General features: G+C 39.4%; 1 protein-coding gene across 2 annotated transcripts in view; it reads left to right on the forward strand.

Annotated features, from left to right (window-relative positions):
* rpa2 (replication protein A2) overlaps positions 1-8,747 on the forward strand; it is a 37,724-nt gene extending 28,977 nt beyond the window's left edge. For both annotated transcript variants that reach the window (XM_069895241.1, XM_069895242.1), the window contains 4 exons: positions 522-641; positions 7,132-7,226; positions 7,312-7,418; positions 8,156-8,747. In XM_069895241.1, coding sequence (XP_069751342.1) covers positions 522-641; positions 7,132-7,226; positions 7,312-7,396 — 300 coding nt within the window. In that variant the 3' untranslated portion in view covers positions 7,397-7,418; positions 8,156-8,747. The remainder of the gene's footprint in view (positions 1-521; positions 642-7,131; positions 7,227-7,311; positions 7,419-8,155) is intronic.
* Positions 8,748-26,624: the final 17,877 nt, after the last annotated feature.

Genomic DNA, 26,624 nt, shown 5'->3' on the forward strand with positions numbered 1-26,624 from the left:
CAATTTCCAAAGCTAATTAGGGTATAATTTTTCTCATCTAGCTTGCATTTTAGGACTGTTTGTATATGTGGGCCACATTAGATGATGGTGCTGAGCAGAGGTATGATGAGTTGGAGATACTGATTAGAACAGAGGATTTGATATCAGGGAAAGAAAAAAAAATGGTCATTTGCTATTGATGCCAATATGGAAGAAAACTCAACAGCACTGAAATTGAATTTAAAGATCAATTAACTCAAAGCTGTCAATCCAATGAAACTTCAATTGCAGTAAAAGCACAGAAATGCTGGAGGAACTCAGCAGGTTTCGCAGTATCCATAGGAGTTAAAAAAATATAATCAAAAATTTTTCATCAGAGCATCAAAGGTTATATATCTTTACTACCTATAGACCCCGTGAGAGCAGAGTTCCTTCAGCATTTTTGTGTTTTTACCCAATATTTTAATCAAGCTTTAAGTTTCATCGGCTTTTGCCTATTTCTTTCCTTTTCCAAAATTGAAACTGATGACTGATTCTTTAAGGTACCTGGAGGATCTGCTCTATCTTTGCACCCTTCAATGCGAAATGAAGGAGGCACACTCGGAATGTATGGTGGTACTAATGATGCATTGATGAATGGCCTTACAAGTCAACAAAGTCAGGTAAAAGAAACTGCATGAGCCTGGAAGTAACATTGCATTTTATCAACCTTTAATTGCACATTATTTAAACATCTATACCTAGAAATGGCTTTGGTTAGAGTTGATTTTCATGGAAATAAAAATGTCTCTCTCAAATCTCTTCTGCCTTTTCTTTTCTCCTTTCTCTTGCAGAAAATTATTAAAAGCTGTGCTAAATTAATTCAGGTTGTGGGAAACTACATGGTTCTATTTTAGTGCAAATTTGACAAATATTTCGTTGTGCTTATACATGAATAATCCATGACTGGGGTTTGAATCAAGTGGTGTCTATAAGGAGTTTGTACATTCTCGCCATGTCTGTGCATGGGTTTTCCTCAGGGGCTCCAGTTTCCCCCCTCTGTTCAAAATGTACCAGGGGTTGTAGGTTAATTAGGTGTAATTGATCATTTTTGGACAATTTCAATTTTTTTTTGAGAAACTAAATAGTAGTTGGTGTTGTATGCAACAGTTGTTCAATGCTCCATAACAGTGGAAATTTTTTTAGGCAGCTATGTTTGACTGAAAACCGATTGATGATGTGTAACTGATCGACTGAGGGGAGGGGAGGGGATTCTTAAAATCATGGATTCTGTAGCTTTAAGGTTCATTTATCATGTACATAAACACACAATTGATGTTCTGAAGGCACACAGGTGCTACTACACAGCATCCTGACCAATGAGAGTAAGAGAAGCAAAAGAGACTCCAAGATATTCTCTGTGGATTAGCCTTCTGAGATCCTGTGACCTGTTCAGTTGTGAGCCCAAACTCCTAGTTCTGAATATCCAGTACAATCACAAAACTGTCAAGCACTGAGGCCCTTTGGGAGCCCTGCATGTCATTTGCACATGAATCAAAGTTCTAATACTTGGTTCCTATGAGGCAGTTGCCAACAGCATCTACTTTGTACAAGTCCTTTAGCCTCTGAGCTCCTCGCTGGTCCACTACTGTGGTCACTTTTCGCGTAGATTCCTTTCCCAGGCTTCTCAATGGGGTAGGGAGGATCGTGCTCCAGCTCTGGTCCTTACACTGATCTGTTCTTGGGTTTAGACCTGTGGGTTCACTGATTTTTAAAAACAACTGTACAGGGCAGTCGGCATAATAACTGGGCAGTAGGACACTGCAAGGGGCATTGTGTCACCATTCCTTATTCTCCCAGGTCCTTGCCGTTGGTAGCGCTGTCATTTTTTGATTTCTAATGTGTGAAATCATTTTTAAATGTCTACTAAAAAGTAAATTCTCTTAAAATACTCAGCTATATCTATTTGCTTTTTATTTGATTTTAAGCTAAAATCATAGAGTAAATTTGCTATTTGTGCACATTTGTCCATAATATTATAACTGGCAGTTAATGAGCAAAGCTTAATTGGGATTAACTTCAAAGAACGGTACTCAGTGGTTAACCAGACCAGATCAGCAGCAAGGCTGGTGGGCATAGTGGTTAGAGCAACGCCGTTACACCACCAGCGATTGGCACTGGGGTTCGAATCCCATGCTGTGTGTAAGGAGTTTCTAGTTCTCCCTGTGTTTGCGTGGGTTTTTCCTGGGGACTCTGGTTTCCTCCCAGTGTTCAAAACGTACCAGGTTAATTGGGTGTAATTCGGTGGCAAGGACTCATGGGCTGAAAGGGCCTGTTACCATACTGAATGTCTAAATTTTTGTAAAATTGCTGTTCCAAAATGGTAACTATCTAAACCATAAAAGTAAAATTGTAAAGTTTCTGTTTGAAAATAGTTTTGTAGGTAGTAGCATTGCAATTTTTTTTTTTAAATCAAGCCGACCTCCAGGATTTATTAAGGGATTTAATAAGTAGTTGGGGACTCGTTAGTCAGAGGGACAGATAGAAGGTTTGTGGGACGAGATCGGGGATCCAGGTTGGTATGTTGCCTCCCTCGTGCCAGGGTCAGGGATATCTCTGATCGAGTACATAGCATTCTGCAAGGGGAAGGAGAACAGCCAGAAGTCGTGGTCCATGTGGGAACCAATGACTTAGCTAGAAGTGGGGATGAGGTCCTGAAACAGGATTATGTGGAATTAGGTAGGAAGTTAAAAAACAGGACCTCCAAGGTAGTAATCTCTGGATTGCTGCCGGTGCCACGCGCTAGTGAGGGTAGAAATAGGAGGATGTGGAGGATGAATGCGTGGCTAAAGAGATGGTGCAGGGGGCAAGGGATAAGATTTCTGGATCATTGGGATCTCTTCTGGGGAAGGTCGGACCTGTACAAAAGGGACGGACTCCACTTGAACTGGAGGGGGACCAATGTGCTGGCAAGCAGATTTGCTAGAGCTGTGGGGGAAGGTTTAAACTAGTTTGGCAGGGGGGTGGGGAACAGTGTGTGAGTGTCAAGGGAGCATGGCCACCTAGATAAGAATAAAAACGATAACAAAGGTAGGTTGGAGATTAGGGTAGAAGGTAGAAAAGAGAATGTACGTGAGGGTCATTCTCTGAAATGCATATATTTTAATGGAAGAAGCATAGTGAACAAGGTAGATGAGCTTAGAGCATGGACAGATACTTGGGGTCACGATATTGTGGCAATTAGTGAGACCTGGCTACAAGAGGGGCAGGACTGGCAACTTAACGTTCCAGGATACATTTGTTTTAGATGTGATAGAGCAGGGGATAAAAAAAGGGAGGAGTTGCTCTGCTTGTTAAGGAGGACATTACTGCCGTGAGGTGGCAGGATGGTCTGGAGGGATCGTCCAGTGAGGCTGTTTGGGTGGAATTGAGGGGTGAAGGAGACATGAGGGTGCTAATAGGGGTGTATTACAGACCACCAAATGGGTCAAGAAAACTAGAGGAACAAATGTGTAGAGAGATAAAGTATATGTGTGAGAATCATAAGGTAGTGATCATGGGAGATTTTAACTTCCCTCACATTGATTGGGATACCCATACGGTTAGAGGGCTGGATGAGCTAGAGTTCATTAAATGTGTTCAAGATTGTTTTCTGAATCAATTAGTAGAAGAACTAACTCAGGACAGTGTAATACTGGATCTCCTGTTAGGGAAAGAGCTAGGTCAGGTATCAGGCATTAATGTTGGAGATCCAATTGGGTCTAGTGATCATAATTCTGTTAGTTTTAAGGTAGTTTTAGGGAAGAGCAAGGAGGGGCCTAAAGTTGAGGTTCTGGATTGGAGAAGAGCAAATTTCGAAGGAATAAGAAGGGATTTGGGGAGTATTGAGTGGGACAGGATATTTTCAGGTGAGGGTGTAAATGAAAAATGGAGGATATTCAAAAAAGAAATTTTGAGGGTACAGAGTAGTTATGTCCCAGTGAGGATCAAAGGAAAGGCTGGAAGTCATAGGGAGGCTGTTTTCGAGGAATATTGGAAATTTGGTTAGGAGAAAAAGGGAGGTGTACAAGAGGTATAAAGAACAGGGAGCTGACAATTTGAAGGAGGACTACAAGGAGTGTAGAAGGAATCTTAAGAAAGAAATTAGAAAGGCCAAAAAAAGGCACGAAGAGGCTTTGGCAGACAGAGTAAAAATAAATCCAAAGGGTTTCTATAAGTACATTAAAAGTAAAATATTAGTGAGGGATAAAATTGGACCCCGTGTAGATAGTGAGGGTAGGCTGAGTGAGAAGTCAGAGGAAATGGGGGAAATTTTGAATGATTTCTTTGCCTCGGTATTCACTAGGGAAAAAATATTGAACCAGTTGAGGTAAAGAAAAATAGTGGGGAGGTAATGAAGCAAATAAGGATAACCAAGGAGGTAGTGATGGCTGTGTTGAAAAAGATAAAGGTGGATAAATCTCTGGGACCGGACAAAATATTCCCAAGGACACTCAGGGAGGCTAGTGGACAGATAGTGGGGCCATTAACAGAGATATTTAGGATGTCACTGGCCACGGGGGTAGTGCCAAAGGATTGGAGGGTGGCGCATGTGGTTCCGCTGTTTAAGATCTTAAAGGGTCTAAATGTAAACTTGCGAATTATAGGCCTGTGAGTCTGACGTCTGTGGTGGGCAAGTTGATGGAAAGTGTTCTGAGGGATGGTATTTACAAATATTTGGAGGTACAGGGATTGATAGGGAGCAATCAGCATGGTTTTGTCAGGGGTAGATCATGCTTGACAAACCTGATTGAGTTTTTCGAGGGGGTTACAAAAAGGGTTGATGAAGGGAAAGCTGTGGATATTGTCTATTTAGACTTTAGTAAAGCTTTTGACAAAGTTCCCAACAGGAGGTTAGGGAAAAAAGGTTTAGACATTAGGTATAAATGAGGAGGTAGTGAAATGGATTCAGCAATGGTTGGATGGGAGATGTCAGAGTAGTGGTAGAAAATTGTTTGTCCAATTGGAGGCTGGTGACTAGTGGAGTTCCTCAGGGATCGGTCCTCGGTCCACTATTATTTGTTATATATATATTAACGATCTTGAAGTAGGGGTGGAGAATTGGATAAGCAAGTTTGCGGATGATATAAAGATTGGTGGTGTTGTGGACAGTGAGGAAGATTACCGTAGATTAAAAGGTGATTTAGGAAGGCTGGAGGTGTGGGCTGAGAAATGGCTGATGGAATTTAATACAGATAAGTGTGAGGTGTTACATTTTGGAAAGGCAAATCTAAATAGGTCATATGCATTAAATGGTAGGCTATTGAGATGGGCAGAGCAACAAAGGGATTTAGGAGTTGTGGTAAATAGTACCCTCAAAGCTGATTCTCAGGTAGATGGTGTGAAGAAGGCATTGCCTTCATAAATCGGAGTATTGAATTCAAGAGTAGGGAGGTTATGATGAAATTGTACAAGGCATTGGTGAGGCCAAATGTGGAGTACTGTTGATGACAGTTTTGGTCACCAAATTATAGGAAAGATATAAACAAAATAGAGAAAGTGCAGAGAAGGTTCACGAGAATGTTGACAGGATTTCAAGGTTTGAGTTACAGGGAAAGGTTGTGCAGACTGGGGCTTTTTTCTCTGGAGCATAGAAGATTGAGAAGGGACTTGATAGAGGTGTTTAAGATTTTAAAAGGGACAGACAGTATAAACGTGGATAGGCTTTTTCAATTAAGAGTGGGGGAGATTCAAACTAGAGGGCATGGTTTAAGATTGAAGGGGGAATATTATAAGGGGAACATGAGAGGAAATTTCTTTACGCAAAGGGTGGTGGGGATGTGGAATGAGCTTCCGATAGACGTGGTCGAGGTGGGATCATTGGTTACTTTTAAGGAAAGACTGGATAGTTACATGGATAGGAGAGGACTGGAGGGGTATGGACCGGGTGCTGGTCAGTGGGCTAGGAGGGTGGGGATTTGTTACGGCATGGACTAGTAGGGCCGAACTGGCCTGTTCTGTGCTGTAAGTGGTTATATGGAAGTGAGGTTATTGTTGCTAAACCTATCAATTTTGTGCAGGACTAGAATTGCAATATTGTGCATTTTTCTGGCCCCATTATAATGAGAAGTGTATAAAATACAAAAGCCCCTGGGTACAGCTGGAAGTGTGATATCAGTGATGTTGCATTCTTAAGTAGTATTGTTTCTGATCATGTGAAAAAAGGAAGATTGGAATGACTGAGCCACACTAATAATTAAGTGGGATGTGATTAGGGTGATACTTAGTGTTAGTTTATGCATATTATTTCATACCTTTATCTTGCTTCTAAGAGGCATCTACGTGCCATTAATCTTGACTGCAGTACAAGGCTTCCTGTTGGTCCTGAACGTCACAGGCTCTCAACTATTGGAAATAATTCAATTACAAATAAATATTTTAATTTTACCTAATTGTTAACAGAATTAAAGGAAATTTAAATTTTACCACTACCCTACACAGTTAGCAGTTAGTGCGCTGATAACTTAAAATTAACTTTCTCTTGGGCTCCAACTGCACCATTATGCCAGGATAGAACCATAGAACTTTACAGCGTGGATACAGGCTCCTTTGGCGTTTTGCCTACTCACACTGACCTCCACCCAGTGCATAGTTCTCCATACCTCCCCCCATCCATTACCTCTCCAAATTCTTCATAAATGTTAAAATTCAGCCCACATTCATCACCAGAGCTGGCAACTCGTTCCACACTCCTACCATTCTCTGATTGAAGAAGTTCCCCTTCAGGATCCCCCTAAACTTTTCCCTTTTCACTCTTAACCCATGTCTTCTGGTTTGTAACTCATTTACCCTCAGTGAGGAAAGAATCCTATCTACATTTATTCTGTCTATTCCCCTCATAATTTTAAAATACCTCTCTCAAATGCCCTCATTTTTCTATGCTCCAATTTGTATACATTTAAAACAAATAAAGTCCTAACCTGTTTAACCTATTCCTGTAACTCAGTTCCTGAAGTCCAGGCAACATCCTAGTAAATCTTCTCTGAACTTTTTCTATCTTATTGATATCTTTCTTGCAGTTAGGTGACCAAAACTGTATACATTACCTCCAAATTTTGAAATAAAATTCTTTTTAAAGCTAATGGTTGAAAACCCAATTGCATGTTTTTGTAATGCCAAAATAATATTCCTCAGGTACTGAATTTAATTCGAAATTGTCGGGAACAAGAAGGCATGAGCATTGAATACATGAAGCGAACTCTGAAGAATATGAACATTGTTGCAATCAAGTTAGTGTCATTTTCTTTTGCTAAAATATTTTTGTGATGACTTCTGTTAAACAAAGTCTAGTGGTTACAATTTTGTTTTCCACAGGCAAGCTGTGGAATTTCTGAGCAATGAAGGGCATATTTATTCTACAGTGGATGAGGATCACTTCAGGTCAACAGATGCTGAATAAATGTGACTCAAGGATGCTTTTAGTAAGTGAACTGTTCCAAAACGTGTCAAATTCACATCTCAGATAATACACAAAGTGGGGATAAATTTAAATAGAATTTAATTAGATTAGATTTCAGATTTATTGTCAGAGTACATGCATGACATCACATACATTCCTGAGATTCTTTTTCCTACAATCAAGGCAGAATTACCACTTATTGGCAGTGCAAAAAAAAAACCTGACTCAACGTATCCAAGTAAACAAATAAAAAATGTATGCAAACTGCAATATAGAGTGAAAAATCAATAAAGTACAAAAGTAAGATTCCTTAAACAAGTCCCTGCTCATGGTGGAGGGGACGAAGCTGTTCCTGAACCTGGTAGTGCACGTCTTGTGGCACCTAGACCTTCTTTGCTGATGGTAGCAGCGTGAACAAAGAGTGTTCTGGGTGGTGCGGGTCCTTGATAATTACGTCTGCTCTCTGATGGTAGCGTTCCCTGTAGATGTTCTCGATAGTGGGGAGAGTTTTACCTGTGATGTCCAGGGCTGTGTCCACTACCTTTTTGCAGGGGTTATTGATGATGCATGCCAGACTGCGATGCAACCAGTCAGCATGCAGCTTTAGAAATTTGTAAGGTCACACCAAACCTCTGCAAACTCCTAAGGAAGTAGACTAGAAGTTGAAAGAAAAACTTGCTTGGGTTCTGTCTTTTTAATGCTGTAACTTTACTGAAAAATGTTCTTGACCTGTCCAAATATCTCTCTGATGTGTTGCAGCATGGTATCTGATTAATTATCTCTCCAAGACCTTGATAGAAGAAATTATACTGCTTCAACAGTGTGGATCTAAAATGGAGATGTACATTTTTTTTGTATAAAGCTGATCAAATGAAGCTAAGTAAATTAATGTAACTTAACTGGTTACATTCTGGTGATAACAAGTTCTGCAAATTGTGAACATCTGTTTAAAAATTACTCTGGTGTTATGTACACTCTTGTTCTTATTCACTCTTTAAAAAAAAAATAAAAAGTGCTAAATGAAACTGCTAATAATTTATTTAGTCTATTAATTTCTCAGAAAACTGTCGAGAAGGAGATTTGTAGTTTCATATATTTTAATGGCAGATCTAAATTTATATCTAGCACTGAATATAGTGCCAAATTATATGTAAGCTAGTTTTGCTATTACAGAAAATGGAAATTTGTAATTGTAATTTGACTTTTTTTAGTTCAGCCATTTTTCAGTTTTTCTTTGACCTTGATGTTTCGAAAGATTAGAATAAAGATTGAAAAAGTTGCTTTCTGTGCAAGTGGTTGCAATGTGTATGAATTTTATTTATAGTAAAGCAATAAACCATTGTTAGCTTCATTGTTGCATTTTCTACTTTGAGTTTTTATTTTGGAATTGTGTATAAATGCATAAATCTAACAAAAAGCAGAAGTTTTAAGGCATGAACAGCTGCGAACAATGGTGGGGGGGGGGTGCATTGACGACTGTAAATTACACAGATCTAAAGAAAGTTTTGAGTTTACAACACTGGCAAAAACTATTTCCTGATGAAGATTTCAGTTGAGGGCAAGGGACCGATATAAGAGAATGTAGTTGACAACAAACTTCTGTTTAAATAATGTAGCAGTATTGCATTGCAGTGCACCAGTGACATGGATAGCCTCCCAGGTAGATGTATCAGTGACCATTTAAACCAGTATGATCCAGCTTTTATTCCCAGGACTTACTGAATCATAAAAAGGGGGGGGGGGGGATGAGGCATGGGAAATGACCAAAGTGGGAGAATGTAAGTGCATTTCTGAGTTCTAGCAAATCATGATGGGGTGTGCGTAAGCCTGCATCATTGAGCCTACTTCATATTCACGCTACTGACCCATGACTGAATCATCAAATTCAGCTCCAGCAGTGTCATCAAGTTTGCAGATGTCAAAACAGTAGTTGGCCTCAACACGATGAGTAGTGCCACAGAGAAGAGGTGGAAAATCTCATGTGTGCTAGAGTAACAACCTGAGTCTCAACATTGGAGAGGATGGGGAGGAGTCATGTGATGGAGTAGTAGCCGGTAGGGTAATACCAATCCTCTCCAGAAAAGAAGAAAAAAAGTGAAGAAAAGACAAAGTTCAATAAATACAAAATATAAGAAATAAAAGATAAAGTTGTAGAAGAAAGAAAATGGCCTCCAAGAAGGAAAAAGTAAAAACAACGGGAAAAAAAGAAGAAAAGACACTGGAAAAGGAAGGAGAAGGCCTTACCTGCACGAAGAAACCGGAGCTGTGGTGGAGAAGAGCGCCCAATCTGAGGTTGGTGATGGCCCTGCGGAGTTGTGACCCCCCCCCCCCCCCCCCCGACTGCTGGACTGCAAAAATGGCACTGAGCCAAACAAAAGTGCGCAACTGTGCATGCGTGAGGAGTCGCGCGTGTGCCAGTGCACAAACTAAGGAGAAGGAGAACACCGACGGGAGGGGGGCTCAGCCGAGGAGCAGGCAACCACAGCGCGACCAGCTGAGGGATGCCCGACACCAGGGCTCTCAGCTGGAAGAAGAGGAAAGCGGCAGGAGAGGGAGTGAAAGGAAAGAAGAGCAGCAGCAGGAGGCTCAGATGAGCAGCTCAGAAGAAGACCAACAGCAAGAGGCCAAGCAAGAAGAGGCCTGACAAAGTGAGACAAGCAACTCATCAGGAAAGTCAGAAGAGACACAGGTACAAAGAGGAGAAGAAGACACAAATACAGGTACAGACACAGAAGAAGACCAAGATCTTCACAGAGAAATAGAAGGTAAAACAGATGGACAGAATATAGATAAAGCCTTTTTTTTTGAAGAACAAATTAGAGCATTAAAAGAATTGTTGTCATTAGAATTTAGTGCAATTAAAAGAAAAATGAAAAGAACAGAAGATAAAGTGCAAAGATTAGAACTGGTTATGACAAATAAGGAAAAGATTAGAAAATGGAAGAACGAGAAATGGCTGTAGAAATGGAAGTGAATGACTTAAGAAAATTGGAAGAGAGTGACTAAAAAATTTAGAGTCACAAGAGTTGTTACCTCAGAAAATTGATATGTTGGAAAATTATAGTAAGCGAAACAACATAAAAATAGTTGGCCTGAAGGAAGATGAAGGAATTTATAAAAGAATGGATCCCAAAGGTCCTGGGAATGACAGGAATGGAAATAGAAAGGGCACACAGAACACTAGCTCCGAAACCACAGATACAGCAAAAACCAAGATCCATTTTAGTCAATTTTTTTGAGATATGTGACAAGAGAAAATATACTGGAGTGGGCAAAGAATAAAGTTAGAGAAGACAATAAACCATTGGAATACAATGGTCAAAAGGTATTTTTTTTTACCCAGACATAAGTTTTGAACTGTTAAAGAAGAGGAAGGAGTTTAATACAGCAAAATCGATCCTATGGAAAAAAGGTTATAAATTTATGTGTTAAGACATCCAGCTGTCCTTAAAATATTTATCCATGGGGAGCAAAACAGACTGCTCTCGAATCTGTAGGAAGCACAAGAATTTCCAGAACATTTGCAGGACAAGGAGAGATGAAGAGATGTAATAAGAATGAAGAATGGCGATTATAAAATATACATAGATAGATATATATAGATAGATATATATAGATAGATAGATATAGATAGATAGATATAGATAGATAGATATAGATAGATAGATATAGATAGATAGATATAGATAGATAGATATAGATATATATCTATAGATATATAGATAAAGATGTAAAAACAATGTATAAGTAAAGAAATGAAGGGAAAGAGAAGGGAAGAAAAGAAATAAGGGGGGGAAAAAAATTTGTTATGTGTTTTTAAAAAAAAAAAAAATTGTTGGGAGAGAATAACAGTCACTGTGAAATCAGTTGACACGAGCAGGTTAGCAATCCAAATGGAAAGGGAAGTTATGGTTTCCCGTCAAAGGATAAGTGGGAGTTTAGTTAGAGTATTTTATTTTAAATGTGTTGTCATACATTGAGTTTAAAAAAGGAAAACAGATGAAAAGGGGGATGGTGTTGGTGAGGAAGCAGAAATGAGGTGTAAACAGGATGTGAGATGGCCACGTTGAACTATATGACTATAAATATTAATGGAAAACATAACCAAATTTAAAGGAAGAGGCTATTAAATTTACTGAAAAAAGAAAAAATAGATATAGCATTTGTGCAGGAAACTCATCTAAATGAAGTGGAACATAAAGAGAGACTGGGTAGGACACGTAGCGGCAGCATCATATAATTCAAAAACAGGTTGCAATGGTTATTAAAAACATTTAGCTATATTAATTAATAAAAATGTACCAATCAAAATAGAAGAGGAAATAATAGATCCAGCAGGAAGGTATGTAATGATAAAGTGTCAGATATATTCAGAAATTTGGAATTTGATCAATATATATGCACCTAATGAGGAGAATCAAAAGTTTATCCAGGATATTTTGTTGAAGATTGTAGATACACAAGGAAATGTATTGATTGGATCCAAATTAAGATTAAAATCCCCTCCTATGTTGGATAAAACTGGACAAAAGACTAGCAAAAAGAATAAAGTGGCCAAACATATGGTTAAATCAATGCAGGAAATGAAACTTATGGATATATGGAGGAGGCAGCACCCAAGAGAGAAGGAATACTCATATTATTCAAGTAGGCATAAAACGTACTCAAGGATTGATATGTTTTTGTTGTCGGCCCATATTCAAGGGAGAGTTAGGAAAACTGAATATAAAGCTAGATTACTATCTGATCATTCACCCCTGTTATTAGCAATAGAACTGGAGGACATCCCACCAAGAACATAAAGATGGAGGTTAAACTCCATGCTACTTAAAAAGCAGGAATTTAGAGAGTTTATTGAACACCAAATTAAAACATACTTTGAAATAGACACGGAATCAGTGGAAGACAAATTTATATTATGGGACTCAATGAAAGCCTTCATTAGAGGGCAGATAATAAGTTATGTAACTAAGATGAAAAAGGACTACAATTGAGAAATAGAACAGTTGGAAAGGGAGATAGTGAGTACAGAAAAAAAACTAGTAAAAGGATGATGTAACAAAAAGGAGAGAATTGACTGACAAAAAAATAAAATACGAAACATTACAAATGTATAAGACACAATGATAATTAAAAGATTTATAACGAACATGTACATTAAGCTGCAAGATAAAGAAAATGAGATAAGTTATAAACCTAAACAAAAGTGGGAAAAGGGTTTAAACAAAGATAAAAAATGAAACATGGGAAAAGTTATGTTCTGGAACTATGAAGAATATAATAAACACAAGGTTACGCCTGATACAGTATAATTCGTTACATTGGTTATATATCACTCCCCAAAAGTTTTTAAAAAATGGGATCCAACATTATCAGCTAGATGTTTTAGCTGTAAGAAGGAAATTGGAACAACAGTACATGTACAATTACAGTACAATTTGGGTATGTGAGAAAGTGAAAATGTTTTGGGAAGATGTAAATCAGATATTAAATAAAATCACAAAAAATTACATACCAAAAATCCAGAGATCTTTCTCCTAATTAATATAAGAAGTAAGGAATTGGGCCTCAAATTGGATAAAGCGCAAAAAAGATTTATGATGATAGCCTTAGCAGTAGCAAAAAAATATATAATATCAGCTTGGAAAATAGAAGAGAGCCTGAGAAAACAGCAATGGTACATGGAAATGAATAAATGTAATTGGAAAAAATAACAATTAAAAAAAATAAAGTCACATTATTTGAACAAATTTGGGAACCATACATGGAACATAACAGAGAGGGCTTGCCTTGAACCTCCACCCCCTAAAATGATAAGACAAAAAGACAATCCAGTGTGTAAAAGTAGATGACACATTTTTCTTGTTTATTTTTCATTGTGTGAAGACATTGTTTAATGGTTTAATTGCATTTATATGTTGAATATTTATTGGTTTTGGAGGGGGGGTGGGAAGGGGGGAGGGAGGGTAGGAGGGGAAAAAGGGAGAAAATACCATTGTGTATATTTAATGAGAAATGTTTGTATATATTTTGGTTGATATGGTTCAGTGTTAAAAATTAAAAAAAATATTTAAAAAAAAAATATGGACAGGATGAAGGAGATGATTGTGGACCTCAGGAGGACCAGGAATGACCACCCTCCACTATACATTAACAACTCTAGTGGAGAGCACCAAGTTCCTTGGAGTTCACTTAATCAGTGACCTATCATGGACACTCAACATCTCCTCACTTGTCAGGAAGGCACAACGGTGACTGCACTTCCTAATTAAACTGAAGCAGGCAAGGGTACTGGCCTCCATTATGCCCACCTTCTATAAGAGCTCTATCAAGAGCATCCAGGTTGGCTGCATCACAGTGTTGCTGTTCCTTCAGAGAAATGGATTGGAGATCAATCCACAGGACCATTTGAGGATCACTGGAGACTCCCCACCCCCTCTAGCAACCGTGATCTACCGGGATTGTCTGAGGAGGGTGTGCAAAGCCATTGAGGACCCCCCACCCCCTCCTCCACACTACACACAGCATCTTTCAGCTGTTCCTGTCAGGGAAGTGATTCATAAGTATCAGCCAGAACCACCAGCCTGAGGAACAGCTTCCCACAGGCAGCGAGAGCTGAATGACCAAAGGAACTGCTCATACTAAATATCCGAGACTCATTTGCACAAAGTAACATTTATTTATTATAGATATAATCATTGTTCTGCGTATGTATTATTTGTCTGTGTGTGTGTTACGTCTGGTTGTGTATCAGCGTGTTTTACACCAAGGGCTGGAGAATGCTATTTTATTGGGTTGTACTTGTACAATCAAATGACCATAAACTTGACTTGAATGGATGCAGGAGCAATCTTTTGATCAAAATAATAGCTGCAAGTAGATGGCTGGGAACTTGAAATTGCTTTAGAAATAATTTTTTTCCACAGAAATTGACCCAAAATCAATTTGTGTAAGAGGCAGGATGTAATGAATGGTGAGATGCAACAAAATGAATTGTGATTTGCCTGTGTTTAACGAATAATTGGTCCATTGTTCTAAGTCGATTACTTCTGGTCTTGTAATTTTAATCCATTTTGTTTCCACAAACCAAAAGTCTATTTTACTATGCCACTGTTCATCTTGCCATCAGTGAGCCATAGTTGGAAAACTGGTTGGGAGGATATTCCTAGAGTTTTACAGCACAAACAGGTCCACAATGACCATCCATACCTTTTTGCTAATCCCATTTGCCTCCATTAGGATTGTATCCTATGGTTTTGTCTTTTTAAATGTCTGTCTAAATGAGACCTTGAATGTAATGATTGTATTTGATCCTACCAATTCCTTTGGTACATACTCTTTAAAACTTTCTCCTTTTTTTGATACTCTAAATATGAAGAATGCATGAATAGAACATAGAAAGAATTCATCGGACTGAGTAGAGTTAACTTGGATTTATGAAATGGAAACTCTCCCACTGTGAGGCAATATGGGGAGAGATGAGGAACAAAAATACTTTTGTCACCTTTGCTGGGGGTAAGACTTACAGGACTTTATGTAGGCAAATAGAAAAATGTGATTAAAAATAGGGTGTAGTATTGTGTGATTTCAAATTTCCAAGTGGAATTTTTAGAATGTGTCTTGCAGAGTTTTTTTTGGACTGTATGGAAGTCGATGGACAAGGGAAGAACATTGCTAGTGTTTGTCATGAGGATTGTAACTGTTTACATGAGGGAGTGTCAGTAAGAGAGCATTTTGGAGCTAGTGATCAAAACTATTTTAATGTGATTATGGACAATTATGGGAATAAAGGTCTTAAATTGGGAAGCCAATTTCATCACGATCATTTTGAAATGCAGATTGAGACAGTGGTGGGCTGAGTCCTTTATGGAACACTAATGCCTGCAAGAGAAGGCGTCTGACCCAAATGCTTGCTTCTGCATTGTACACTTAAATAATACAATGTTAACACACAGGTGCCATTTCAGTAAAGAACTATGGATTGGTACCCTTTTGTTTTAGAAATTTAATAAACATAATTCAGGAAAGGAGAGGGGTTGATTGATAGGGTGGTATTTTTCTGTGGTTTGAGGAGAATTGAAGAGGGAGTTAGAAAGACCTGTTAAAATATCAATCCTGTCAATACTGTTCCTGCTTACTATTCAAGCCCATGTATACTGACGCAAGAGGTAATCCATTTATTAATCCTCTGTACTAAGTATGAATAACTTGAGGAAAACTGAAAAAATCAATTCCTGTTTTTGCATCACTTCAGACAATATATTACAACAGAAAAAAAACAAACACCCACATTAAACTCTTTCAACACTACCGTATGAAGCATTAACCTTGCTACTAACGCTACCTGCCTTGTATATTTTCAGTACTTTTGATTCATTACATTGAAAACACCACATAAATACAGTAAAGCAACCTGATGTTTCATGGAAATATCAAACATAATTTGACACTGAATCACAGAGATAGATAAAACAAGTAAGAAAAATCATGGTCAAAGAGGTAGGTTTCAGAGAAGGTCTCAAATGTGATGGAGATTTACTAATGTCCATATTGAGACTTGACTACATCAGTTCTGTGATGCTCAGCCTTCAGATGTGAACTAGTTAGACAAGTGTGGATGTGGTGGACAGACAAGGACGACAAATGTGACAAGATTGTGAGAATTACAGAAGTTGAGCAGTTCTACTTTGGTAAAATTCAACTATGGCTGAAACAATTGAATGGGTTAAGCAAAGCTACAATTAAAACAAATATACTCACATTGAAACCATGAACTTCCTTGGAAAATGATCTTTTACTTGATAATAATGCAAGAATCATAGAATCAGATAGCTCAGAAACAAATCATTTGACCCATCACATACATACAGACTGGTGGATCTCCATATTAATCCCATCTTCCACCAATTAGCCATAACGTTCAAGGCTGAGATGATTGAAGGGCTCAGATAGACATTTAAAATGCTTCTACCACGGTCACACTATGTGCTTGCCACTGAGTGAAAAAAAAATTCCCAACAGACCCTCTCCAAATCACTTATCCCTTACCTTAAACTCACGTCATCTGGTTTAATCTACCTCTGATTGAGGAGGTTTTGTAATTACCTTTTCTATACCCAATTTTAAATACCTCAATCACGTCCCCTCCTTTTCCTTAAAAAAAGGAATCAAATTTGTCATCATCCAGTTATTTGGCACCTCGCATTCAGCCAAAGACTTAAAAATCACAGCCAGAGCCTCACCAATCTATTCCCTTGCATCCCAAGATTAATCTTATTCATCCCCAGTTATTTAGGTACCTTTAAGGCATCAAGTATCTCTGTTATGTCAACCTGGAAATTAGAAGATAGCCTGAGAATACAGCAATGGTACATAGAAATGAATAAATGTATTCCACTGGAAAAAAATAACATAATTTAAGAAATAACATCACAGTATTCGAACAAATTTGGGAACTGTACATGAAACACAACAGAGAAGTCCTACCGCGGACCTCCACCGCCTAAAATGACAGAAGGAGAAGACGACGAAATGAACTGACTCAGTATGTAAAAGTAGATGACACAAACTTCTTGTTTATTTTCATTGTGCGATGACATTGTTTAATGGGTTTAATGTATCATATAGGTTGAACGTTGAGTGGGTGGGGAGATGGGATGAAGGAAGGAGGGAAGGGAGGGGGAAAAGGGGAGAAAATGACACTATATTCAAGAGGGAAATGTTTATGTGCATTTTGGTCAGTATGGTTCATAGTGTGAAAAATAATAAAAAAATTTAAAAAGTATCTCTGCTCCATTTTCAAGGAATTGCATTCAAATTTCACATTCCTCTTCACTGAATTCCCCAACTCCAATTCAGTTTCCTTTGTAAATACTGACTAATACGTCTGGCTCCATGCACAGATTTCCCATCAAAACAAGCCTTTATTCTTTCCCTGTTTATTCCTTTGCCCTTAGTATACTAAAGAAATAATTTTCTGGGAAGATCTAAATCTAATATTGAACAAAATCACAAAAAATAATATACCAAATGATCCAAAAAAATTTCTGTAAAATAATATAAAAGATAAAAAATTAGGACTAAAACTAGATAAAAGCCCAAATAAAATTTATTTTGATAGCATTAGCAGTAGCCAAAAAATGTACTATGACAACCTGGAAATTGGAAACAAACCTTAAAATACAACAGTGATTTACAGAAACAAACAAGTGTATTCCATTAGAAAAAATTACAATCTGAAAGACAAGGGTACATTATTTGAACAAATTTGGGAACCATACATAAAATATGTCGGAGAATGCCGACCACAAACCTCCATCTCGTAAAACAACATAATTATGAGCAGAATAAGATTTAAATAGGTGAAAGTAGACGATACAATTTTTTTCCCCTTTTTTTGGTTATTTCTTTGGTTTAAGTCTTTTTATCATTTATTGATTTTTGATGAGGGTGGGGAAGAGGAGAGAGGAAGTGGGGGGAAAGAAAAAAATGTCACTATGTATATATTGTTGATCATTTGTGGATGTTGTTATTGATAGGACTCAGTGCAAAAATAAAAAAAAAATAAAAAAAGAAATAACTTCAAATTTAGCCAAATTCTGTCAACCAGTGATATTTTCACCCCTTTTGTCTTCCCAGTTTCCCTTTTAAGCACTTCCCTACATTTCTTATACGGGTCATTCTTCCACCCACCTTTTGTTTTCTAAACTTACCATATACTTCCTTTTTTATATCCTCTCCTCAAAATCTAGGGTTCTCTCCACTTCTTACCCTTGGCTTTTACCCTATGTTGGCTCTGAAACTCCTTTAAATATTTCCCACTGTGCAAATGTGGATGCTCCCAGTTTACCTTCAGACTATCCCCATACCTTTTGAAGGGTGAGAGGAAACCCATCACTATTGAAGCACTTATCTGTTCTTTAACTTTGCAATAAAAGTCACTTGAATAATTTGTTTTTCATGCACTGAAATTAGGTGTTTGTCACGCTCAAGAGGAAATCCATAATCTGATATCAGATTTGAGACTCTTAGGCAAGCACATGGATGAAAGGAAAATAGAGGGTAATAAAGTAGGAAAGGTTTAGTTTTTTTTTATAGGAGTATATAGGTCGGCACAACATCGAGGGCTGAAAGACCTGTACTGTGGTGTAATGTTTTATATACCATTCAAGGAAATAAATTTAGAGACAAGATTGGGTATAACCTACATATAAATTTTAAATTTAGACACGAAGCACAATAACAAGCTCTTTTGGGACACAAGTTCAAGCTGCCCAAATACCCCAATTCAGCTACAACCCCCGTACCTTCTGGTTCGGCAGCAGCATGGTGTAGAAGCAAAGATCAAGAGCTCCTGCCTAGTTTCTATTTTTTTCTACTCCTCTACCTCTTCATTCCACGACCAAAGTGTACAGGTTTTGCATCTTGTTCTTCTTTTATTAGTGTTTGCCTCAAAATGGCTACAAGAAGTGGTAAATCTGGGGGGAAAAAAAAGCAGAAACATCAACTAGCCTAACAATGGAGACTATTTCTGAGCTACTGGACTAATTCAGACAGGCGCTAGCAACAGACTTCAAAACTTCTTTTAGTTTTCTAGAAATCAAATTTGATCAAGTCCATGCGCTAGTGGATGAGAATGACCAATGATTATCATCTCAGGAGCTTGCTTTGGACAACCTGAGCCAGATTTTTGTGATTTAGAGGATGTTTGCTCCAGCTTACGAGAAAGTAATTCCAAGTTAACAGCTAAAGTTGTTGACCTGGAAGGTCAGAGCTGACAGCAAAACCTACGTATCCTAGGCCTGGCAGAATCTATTGAAGGAGGACACCCTACAAAACTCCAATTTGCTATGCGAGGGTTTTGGGAAGGAGACACTCCTATCCCTGCTGAAGATCAATAGATTCACCTTTCATTAGTACCTTAACCAGCTCCAGGACAGGGAGTGCAGTTGGTTATTCACTGTATACAACACTATCAGATAAAAGACATTCCGATCCATGAGGCCCGGCTGAGAGGGAAACTGGAATAGCGAGGGTTGTAGAGGATTACAGTCCTGAAGTCCTGAATCAGCGAGCCAAGTACTGGGAGGTAATGTCAAATCTATATAAACAAGGACACAAGCCCTCTCTGCTGTACCCTGCATGACTCTGCATCACACTTCCCAGCAGGCATAAGAAGTGACTGCCCTCGGTCAACGAGGCAAGGAGCTATATAGATGGTCTTCCCCCTACTCTATGTCTATTGTAAATACCTGCTTGGTGTTGGTGGCTAATTGATTATTATTACCTCTAATTTTTCTAGTCTATATCATACAGGATTCGGGTGGTAAGGACCGGCTGGCCCTCCCTGCCTTAGTAACATTTTACAGAATAATAAACCCACTTAGGCTGTAGTCATGTGTGTATTTTCCTCACCTTAAATTTGTGATCTATTCAGTTTCTGTGAGAAGATCATTGGGAAAGTCTATACTTAGCTTTTTAGTAGTGGGTCATATTTCTATTTTATAGAAACCTTTTCAGAACTACATAAGAAATCTTAAGAGGAATTGTATTTTTTTTATTTGTTTGTGCTTCCAACAAAATTAGATGTTGTTTTGAGAGTGTTAAATGTATTTTTGAATATTAATAATAAAGAAGCTGAAGATGATACATGGGACAGATTATTTTTGGGTTAGAAAAGGCTATTTTTAGAGCTTTCTGCTTTGGGTTTTTGCAGCTATCTTGGTTTGAGGTGGGGGAGGGAGGGGATGGGTGGGTGTTTCATTGTCATTACTGTTCTAGGGGTCTAAACTAACCTTGACTATGCAGGGGTTATCTCTATTTTATGTTTCTGTCTCAAGGCCGACACCTGCAGTTTTGATATCATTTGTGCTTACCAACCTACATTTTCAACCATGAATAATGGATAGCCTTTTAAAGTTGATTAGCTGGAATGTCAAAGGATTAAACCTCCCTGTTAAAAGTAGGAAAGTGATCTCACATTTCAAACAACTTAAAATAGCAATTCCTTTTTTTTAAATACAAGAAACATACATTATAGCTCTGATAATTCTCAGCATGTGGCATAGTGAAGGGGGCAGCATTTTCATTCTACTTTCCAGGCCAAAGCTGGGGGTGGGTCTTGATTCTTATTAATCAAAATATTTATTTTGTGCCTCACAATGTAATATCAGTCTCAGGGAAATTGTATAATAAAATGCTAATTTGAATGGTGTGTTTTTTTTGAAGATTTATTTTCTTCCTTATCAGATCTGAGCTCATATTCTCTTGTGTTTGATGGGATTTCAATTGCTGATTCAATCCTGTGCTACTTCGATCTTCTCCTAACCCTGGTATAACAAGTAAGTCCACCTTACTTATACAATCCTTCCTATCAAATTATTGTATTTCTGATGTGTGGTGTTTTTTCATCCAAATAGAGAATAATCGTTTTTCTCATATGTGCACCATACCTTTTCCAGGATTGATTATTTTCTTAAAAACAATCAACTGATCTCATTGACCTGCTCTTGTGATTATCAAAGTATAGTGATATCAGATCACACTCCTGTTGTACTATCTATGAGTTTTCCTGCCCTTCTTCAAATAAAAAGACACTGGCTTGTTTAATTCGACTCTATTTTCAGATGATGACTTTGTGAAATTTATGGAGGAGCAGATTACTTTTTTTAATACAAACACCTCAGTGGAAAATTCTTGCTTGATTTTTTGGGTGTAAAAGTCAGCCTGCGCTGTAAGAAAACATGCAGCAGGAAACAGCAAAAACACAAATTTACAACGGTTTGTTTATTATGCTTTAGTTATGCTAATACAAGGAAGAGTTCAGTAACTCTTTCTGTGTACTGAGCACTCACTCAGCTTACACAGGTTTCAGATGTGATCTATATAGTAAACTGGGACCAATGTTTACTATATTGTGGTTCTATGAGCTTCTTGGCTCTCGATGCTTAGTAATTGGCACAAATTATTAACTGATTAGCGATTCTATATTTTTGCTTATGTCAGTTTTTTTTGATTAACCAAGTATATTGAGAAACTTTCTATTCCTGCTTATGTTCTCGTCACAATGAAATATTGTCAGCAGCAATTTTTCCCAAAGATACTTTTGAAGATTCTTACTGTTTGACTGTATTTCTGTGTGAACAAAAGGTACAAGTTTTTAAATTATGGTGTTTTACATGTTTTGCACCTTATCAACAGAAAATATACTTTCTGTGGTTTTCTCAAAGCATAAGTTTCCAGTCAGCTATTTTACTAAAAAATCCTTACTAAGCTCTTTATTAAAGCATTAACTCTTTATTTTCTACAGCAAGAACCCCACAATTCTCTACATTCCCTCCTTTTATCGTTTCATGATAACCACAAAAAGGACTGTGGAGAAAACTGGGACGGGTTAGAAACAGTAATTCGACAAGGGTAGGTAGGAGCATAATAAAACTTTTTCCCAGCCACTGGATCCATCCAGTGCCAAAGCATTGTGCAAATGGGGAGGCATTTCACACCAATTTCTCATGTCCTGTATCTCTTTTGGCACGTTTTTCTCCAATTTAGTGATGTCAGTGTTATACATACAGCAGTCTTGTCCTATAATTTTACAGGTCTTCCCACGAACAGCCAGAATAAAGTCAAGGTCCATTTGGTTCTGGATCATCACAGTACAGTTGAGAAACTGCCTCCCCAGCTACTTGGGGCCCCTTTGAATGAAGGTGAATGAATGAGAGCAAGAAATTGCCCATTTGGAAAAGGAGACCAATAAAGGGCTATTACAAATATGAAGCTGAAATATTACACACTTCAAACGTACAGTATGGAAAAGGCCATACTGTGATCAAAACAAAAATATTACAAATTAGGGGAGAGAGCCCGCAAAGTCCTTGCATGGCAGTTGAGGACGAAGCAAGCCTTGAGAACAATCAGCTGGGGAAGACAGGCTCTCCTATAAACCAAAGGAAATTAATTATACCTTCCAGGACTATTATGAAGGTTTATATAAATCAGAATTGGTGGGGAGGATGGACAAAATTGGTGAGTTCTTGTCCAAAATACAGCTGCCAAATTTGGACTTGGAAGTGTAGGAAGACTTAGAGAAACAAAAGTTTCCAGGGGAGGATGGGTTTCCATCTGAGTTCTATAAGGAATTCAAAGATTTACTGATGCCTTTTTTTTAATGGAGGTGGTCAGTCAGGCAATGGAGACCCATACGCTCCTGATTCTTTGTCAATGCCAATTATTACGACAATCCTAAAGAAAGACAAAGATCCATTATTGCTATCTTCTTGCAGGCTAATTTCATTATTAAATACTGAGTATAAGATAATAGCCAAAGCCCTGGCAAATAGATTGGCGAAGTATTTGCTAAAGCTAGTAAATAAAGATCAGGCTTTGTACCAAAAAGACAGGCAGCAGATAACATTGGTAGACTGTTGCGTGTATTACTCCTGGCAGAAACTAGAAATGAGAGAAGTCTTGCTCTGGCCCTCGATGCAGAGAAGGCATTTGACAGACCGGAGTGGGACTTTTTATTTAACGTGCTGGAGAAATTGGGGTTATGGCCAACTTTTATTAATTGGATACAGGCATTATGTCACGCACCTAAGATGAAAGTTGTGACCAGTGGACCAATTTCCTCAGCCTTCCCACTCACAAGATCTAGTATACAGAGGTTGTCCATTATCTCCAGCTCTGTTCATACTGGCCATGGAACTGTTGGTTGAGGCCATTCATCAGGATCCAGACATTAAGAACTACAAAATAGGCCAGGAAGAACACAAGACCAACCTATTTGCTGATGATGTATCTGACGGACCCAATTAAATCGCTGTCCAAACTATGCTCTACCCTGGAGGACTATGGGAAGGTTCCTGGGTATAAGATCAATTTGGACAAGAGTGAAATTACACCAATCATGGGAGGGGACTATAGTCAATGTCAAGAGAACTGTTCCTTAAAGGGCCGCTAAATGGGATCAAATATCCAGGAGTTAGAATAGATAATAATTTAAATAATTTGTACAAGTTTAATTCCACTTCCTTTCTGGGAAATATCGAGGAGGACCTGAACAGGTGAACGTCCCTGCCCATAACGCTAGTGGGCAGGATCAACTGTATTAAAATGAATGTGCTGCCAAGACTTCAGCATCTCTTCCAGACACTGCCTGAGGTGTTATCCTGGGTTTTTTTTCAGAACCTGCTTTCACAGTAAAGAACATTTTATGGAACACAGAAGTAGCTAGGGTCTCTATGGAGAAATTGACCTGGGATTATAGTCTGGGCAGTTTACAGATGCTAGACTTCAAAAAGTATTATTGGGCATCCCAGTCAAGATACATCTCCTCACTTTTCGAGGGAAGGGAGGTGCCATCCTGGGTGCAAATTGGTGGGTGAGAAGGTGGCAGAGGATTTTGTTTATAGCCAAACTGCTATAAAAACTGACAGCCCCATGCTGAAACAAATTTTTCTTTGGCTTGGCTTCGCGGACGAAGATTTATGGAGGGGGTAAAAAAGTCCACGTCAGCTGCAGGCTCGTTTGTGTCTGACCAGTCCGATGCGGGACAGGCAGACACGATTGCAGCGGTTGCAAGGGAAAATTGGTTGGTTGGGGTTGGGTGTTGGGTTTTTCCTCCTTTGCCTTTTGTCAGTGAGGTGGGCTCTGCGGTCTTCTTCAAAGGAGGCTGCTGCCCGCCAAACTGTGAGGCGCCAAGATGCACGGTTTGAGGCGTTATCAGCCCACTGGCGGTGGTCAATGTGGCAGGCACCAAGAGATTTCTTTAGGCAGTCCTTGTACCTTTTCTTTGGTGCACCTCTGTCACGGTGGCCAGTGGAGAGCTCGCCATATAATACGATCTTGGGAAGGCGATGGTCCTCCATTCTGGAGACGTGACCCATCCAGCGCAGCTGGATCTTCAGCAGCGTGGACTCGATGTTGTCGACCTCTGCCATCTCGAGTACCTCGACGTTAGGGGTGTGAGCGCTCCAATGGATGTTGAGGATGGAGCGGAGACAACGCTGGTGGAAGCGTTCTAGGAGCCGTAGGTGGTGCCGGTAGAGGACCCATGATTCGGAGCCGAACAGGAGTGTGGGTATGACAACGGCTCTGTATACGCTTATCTTTGTGAGGTTTTTCAGTTGGTTGTTTTTCCAGACTCTTTTGTGTAGTCTTCCAAAGGCGCTATTTGCCTTGGCGAGTCTGTTGTCTATCTCATTGTCGATCCTTGCATCTGATGAAATGGTGCAGCCGAGATAGGTAAACTGGTTGACCGTTTTGAGTTTTGTGTGCCCGATGGAGATGTGGGGGGGCTGGTAGTCATGGTGGGGAGCTGGCTGATGGAGGACCTCAGTTTTCTTCAGGCTGACTTCCAGGCCAAACATTTTGGCAGTTTCCGCAAAGCAGGACGTCAAGCGCTGAAGAGCTGGCTCTGAATGGGCAACTAAAGCGGCATCATCTGCAAAGAGTAGTTCACGGACAAGTTTCTCTTGTGTCTTGGTGTGAGCTTGCAGGCGCCTCAGATTGAAGAGACTGCCATCCGTGCGGTACCGGATGTAAGCAGCGTCTTCATTGTTGGGGTCTTTCATTGGCTTGGTTCAGCATCATGCTGAAGAGGATTGAAAAGAGGGTTGGTGCGAGAACACAGCCTTGCTTCACGCCATTGTTAATGGAGAAGGGTTCAGAGAGCTCATTGCTGTATCTGACCCGACCTTGTTGGTTTTCGTGCAGTTGGATAATCATGTTGAGGAACTTTGGGGGACATCCGATGCGCTCTAGTATTTGCCAAAGCCCTTTCCTGATCACGGTGTCGAAGGCTTTGGTGAGGTCAACAAAGATGATGTAGAGTCCTTTGTTTTGTTCTCTGCACTTTTCTTGGAGCTGTCTGAGGGCAAAGACCATGTCAGTGGTTCCTCTGTTTGCGCGAAAGCCGCACTGTGATTCTGGGAGAATATTCTCAGCGACACTAGGTATTATTCTATTTAGTAGAATCCTAGCGAAGATTTTGCCTGCAATGGAGAGCAACGTGATTCCCCTGTAGTTTGAGCAGTCTGATTTCTCGCCTTTGTTTTTGTACAGGGTGATGATGGTGGCATCACGAAGATCCTGAGGCAGTTTACCTTGGTCCCAACAAAGCTTGAAAAACTCATGCAGTTTGGCATGCAGAGTTTTGCCGCCAGCCTTCCAGACTTCTGGGGGGATTCCATCCATACCTGCTGCTTTGCCACTTTTCAGTTGTTCGATTGGTACTGGGCTTCTCCTCCAGGAAAAACAAGGACTGGTTTGACGAAAACAGCCAGGAAATCCAGGAGCTGCTGGCAAAGAAGCGAGCTGCCCACCAGGCTCACCTTACAAAGCCGTCCTGTCCAGAGAAGAAACAAGCCTTCCGTCGCGCATGCAGCCATCTTCAGCGCAAACTCCGGGAGATCCAAAATGAGTGGTGGACTAGCCTCGCCAAACGAACACAGCTCAGCGCGGACATTGGCGACTTCAGGGGTTTCTACGAGGCTCTAAAGGCTGTGTACGGCCCCTCACCCCAAGTCCAAAGCCCGCTGCGCAGCTCAGACGGCAAAGTCCTCCTCAGCGACAAGATCTCCATCCTCAACCGATGGTCAGAACACTTCCAATCTCTTTTCAGTACCAACCGCTCAGTCCAAGATTCCGCCATGCTCCAGCTCCCTCAACAGCCCCTAAGGCTAGAGCTGGATGAGGTTCCCACCCTGAAACAAATTATTCACATTTGGAATAACATTAACCAATATTTAGGAATAAAAGTGGGGCTGTCCCCAAAAACACCCCTGACTCCAAATTGATTAATACCTTTGATAATAGGTAAGAAGATTCTGGACATCTGGCACCAGAATGGCATCAGGTGTTATGAGCAGGGGCAGCTAATGTCATTTGAACAACTTAGAGACGGAAATGTGATTTATCAAATAGGACATTCCACTACTACCTTCAGATAAGATCTTTTCTACAGGACAAATTAGGTCCAACCATGGCCCTACCAAAGTGCAGCGACATACACACCATGATTTGAAGGGGGAACATACAGAAATTCATTTTGGTCATGTATTTCCTCCTCCAAGCAGAAGGACCTAAACGAAGCCTTCATAAATCAAGGCAGAAATGGGAGTCGGACCTAGGAATAACGATTGATGAGCGATGCTGGTCTGACTGGCATTATTGCAATCATCAATGCACGGTATAGGCTGGTGCAATACAATTTTTTGCACCAGTTACACCT

Source organism: Narcine bancroftii, chromosome 8, assembly GCF_036971445.1.
Source record: "Narcine bancroftii isolate sNarBan1 chromosome 8, sNarBan1.hap1, whole genome shotgun sequence".
NCBI lineage: Eukaryota > Metazoa > Chordata > Chondrichthyes > Torpediniformes > Narcinidae > Narcine > Narcine bancroftii.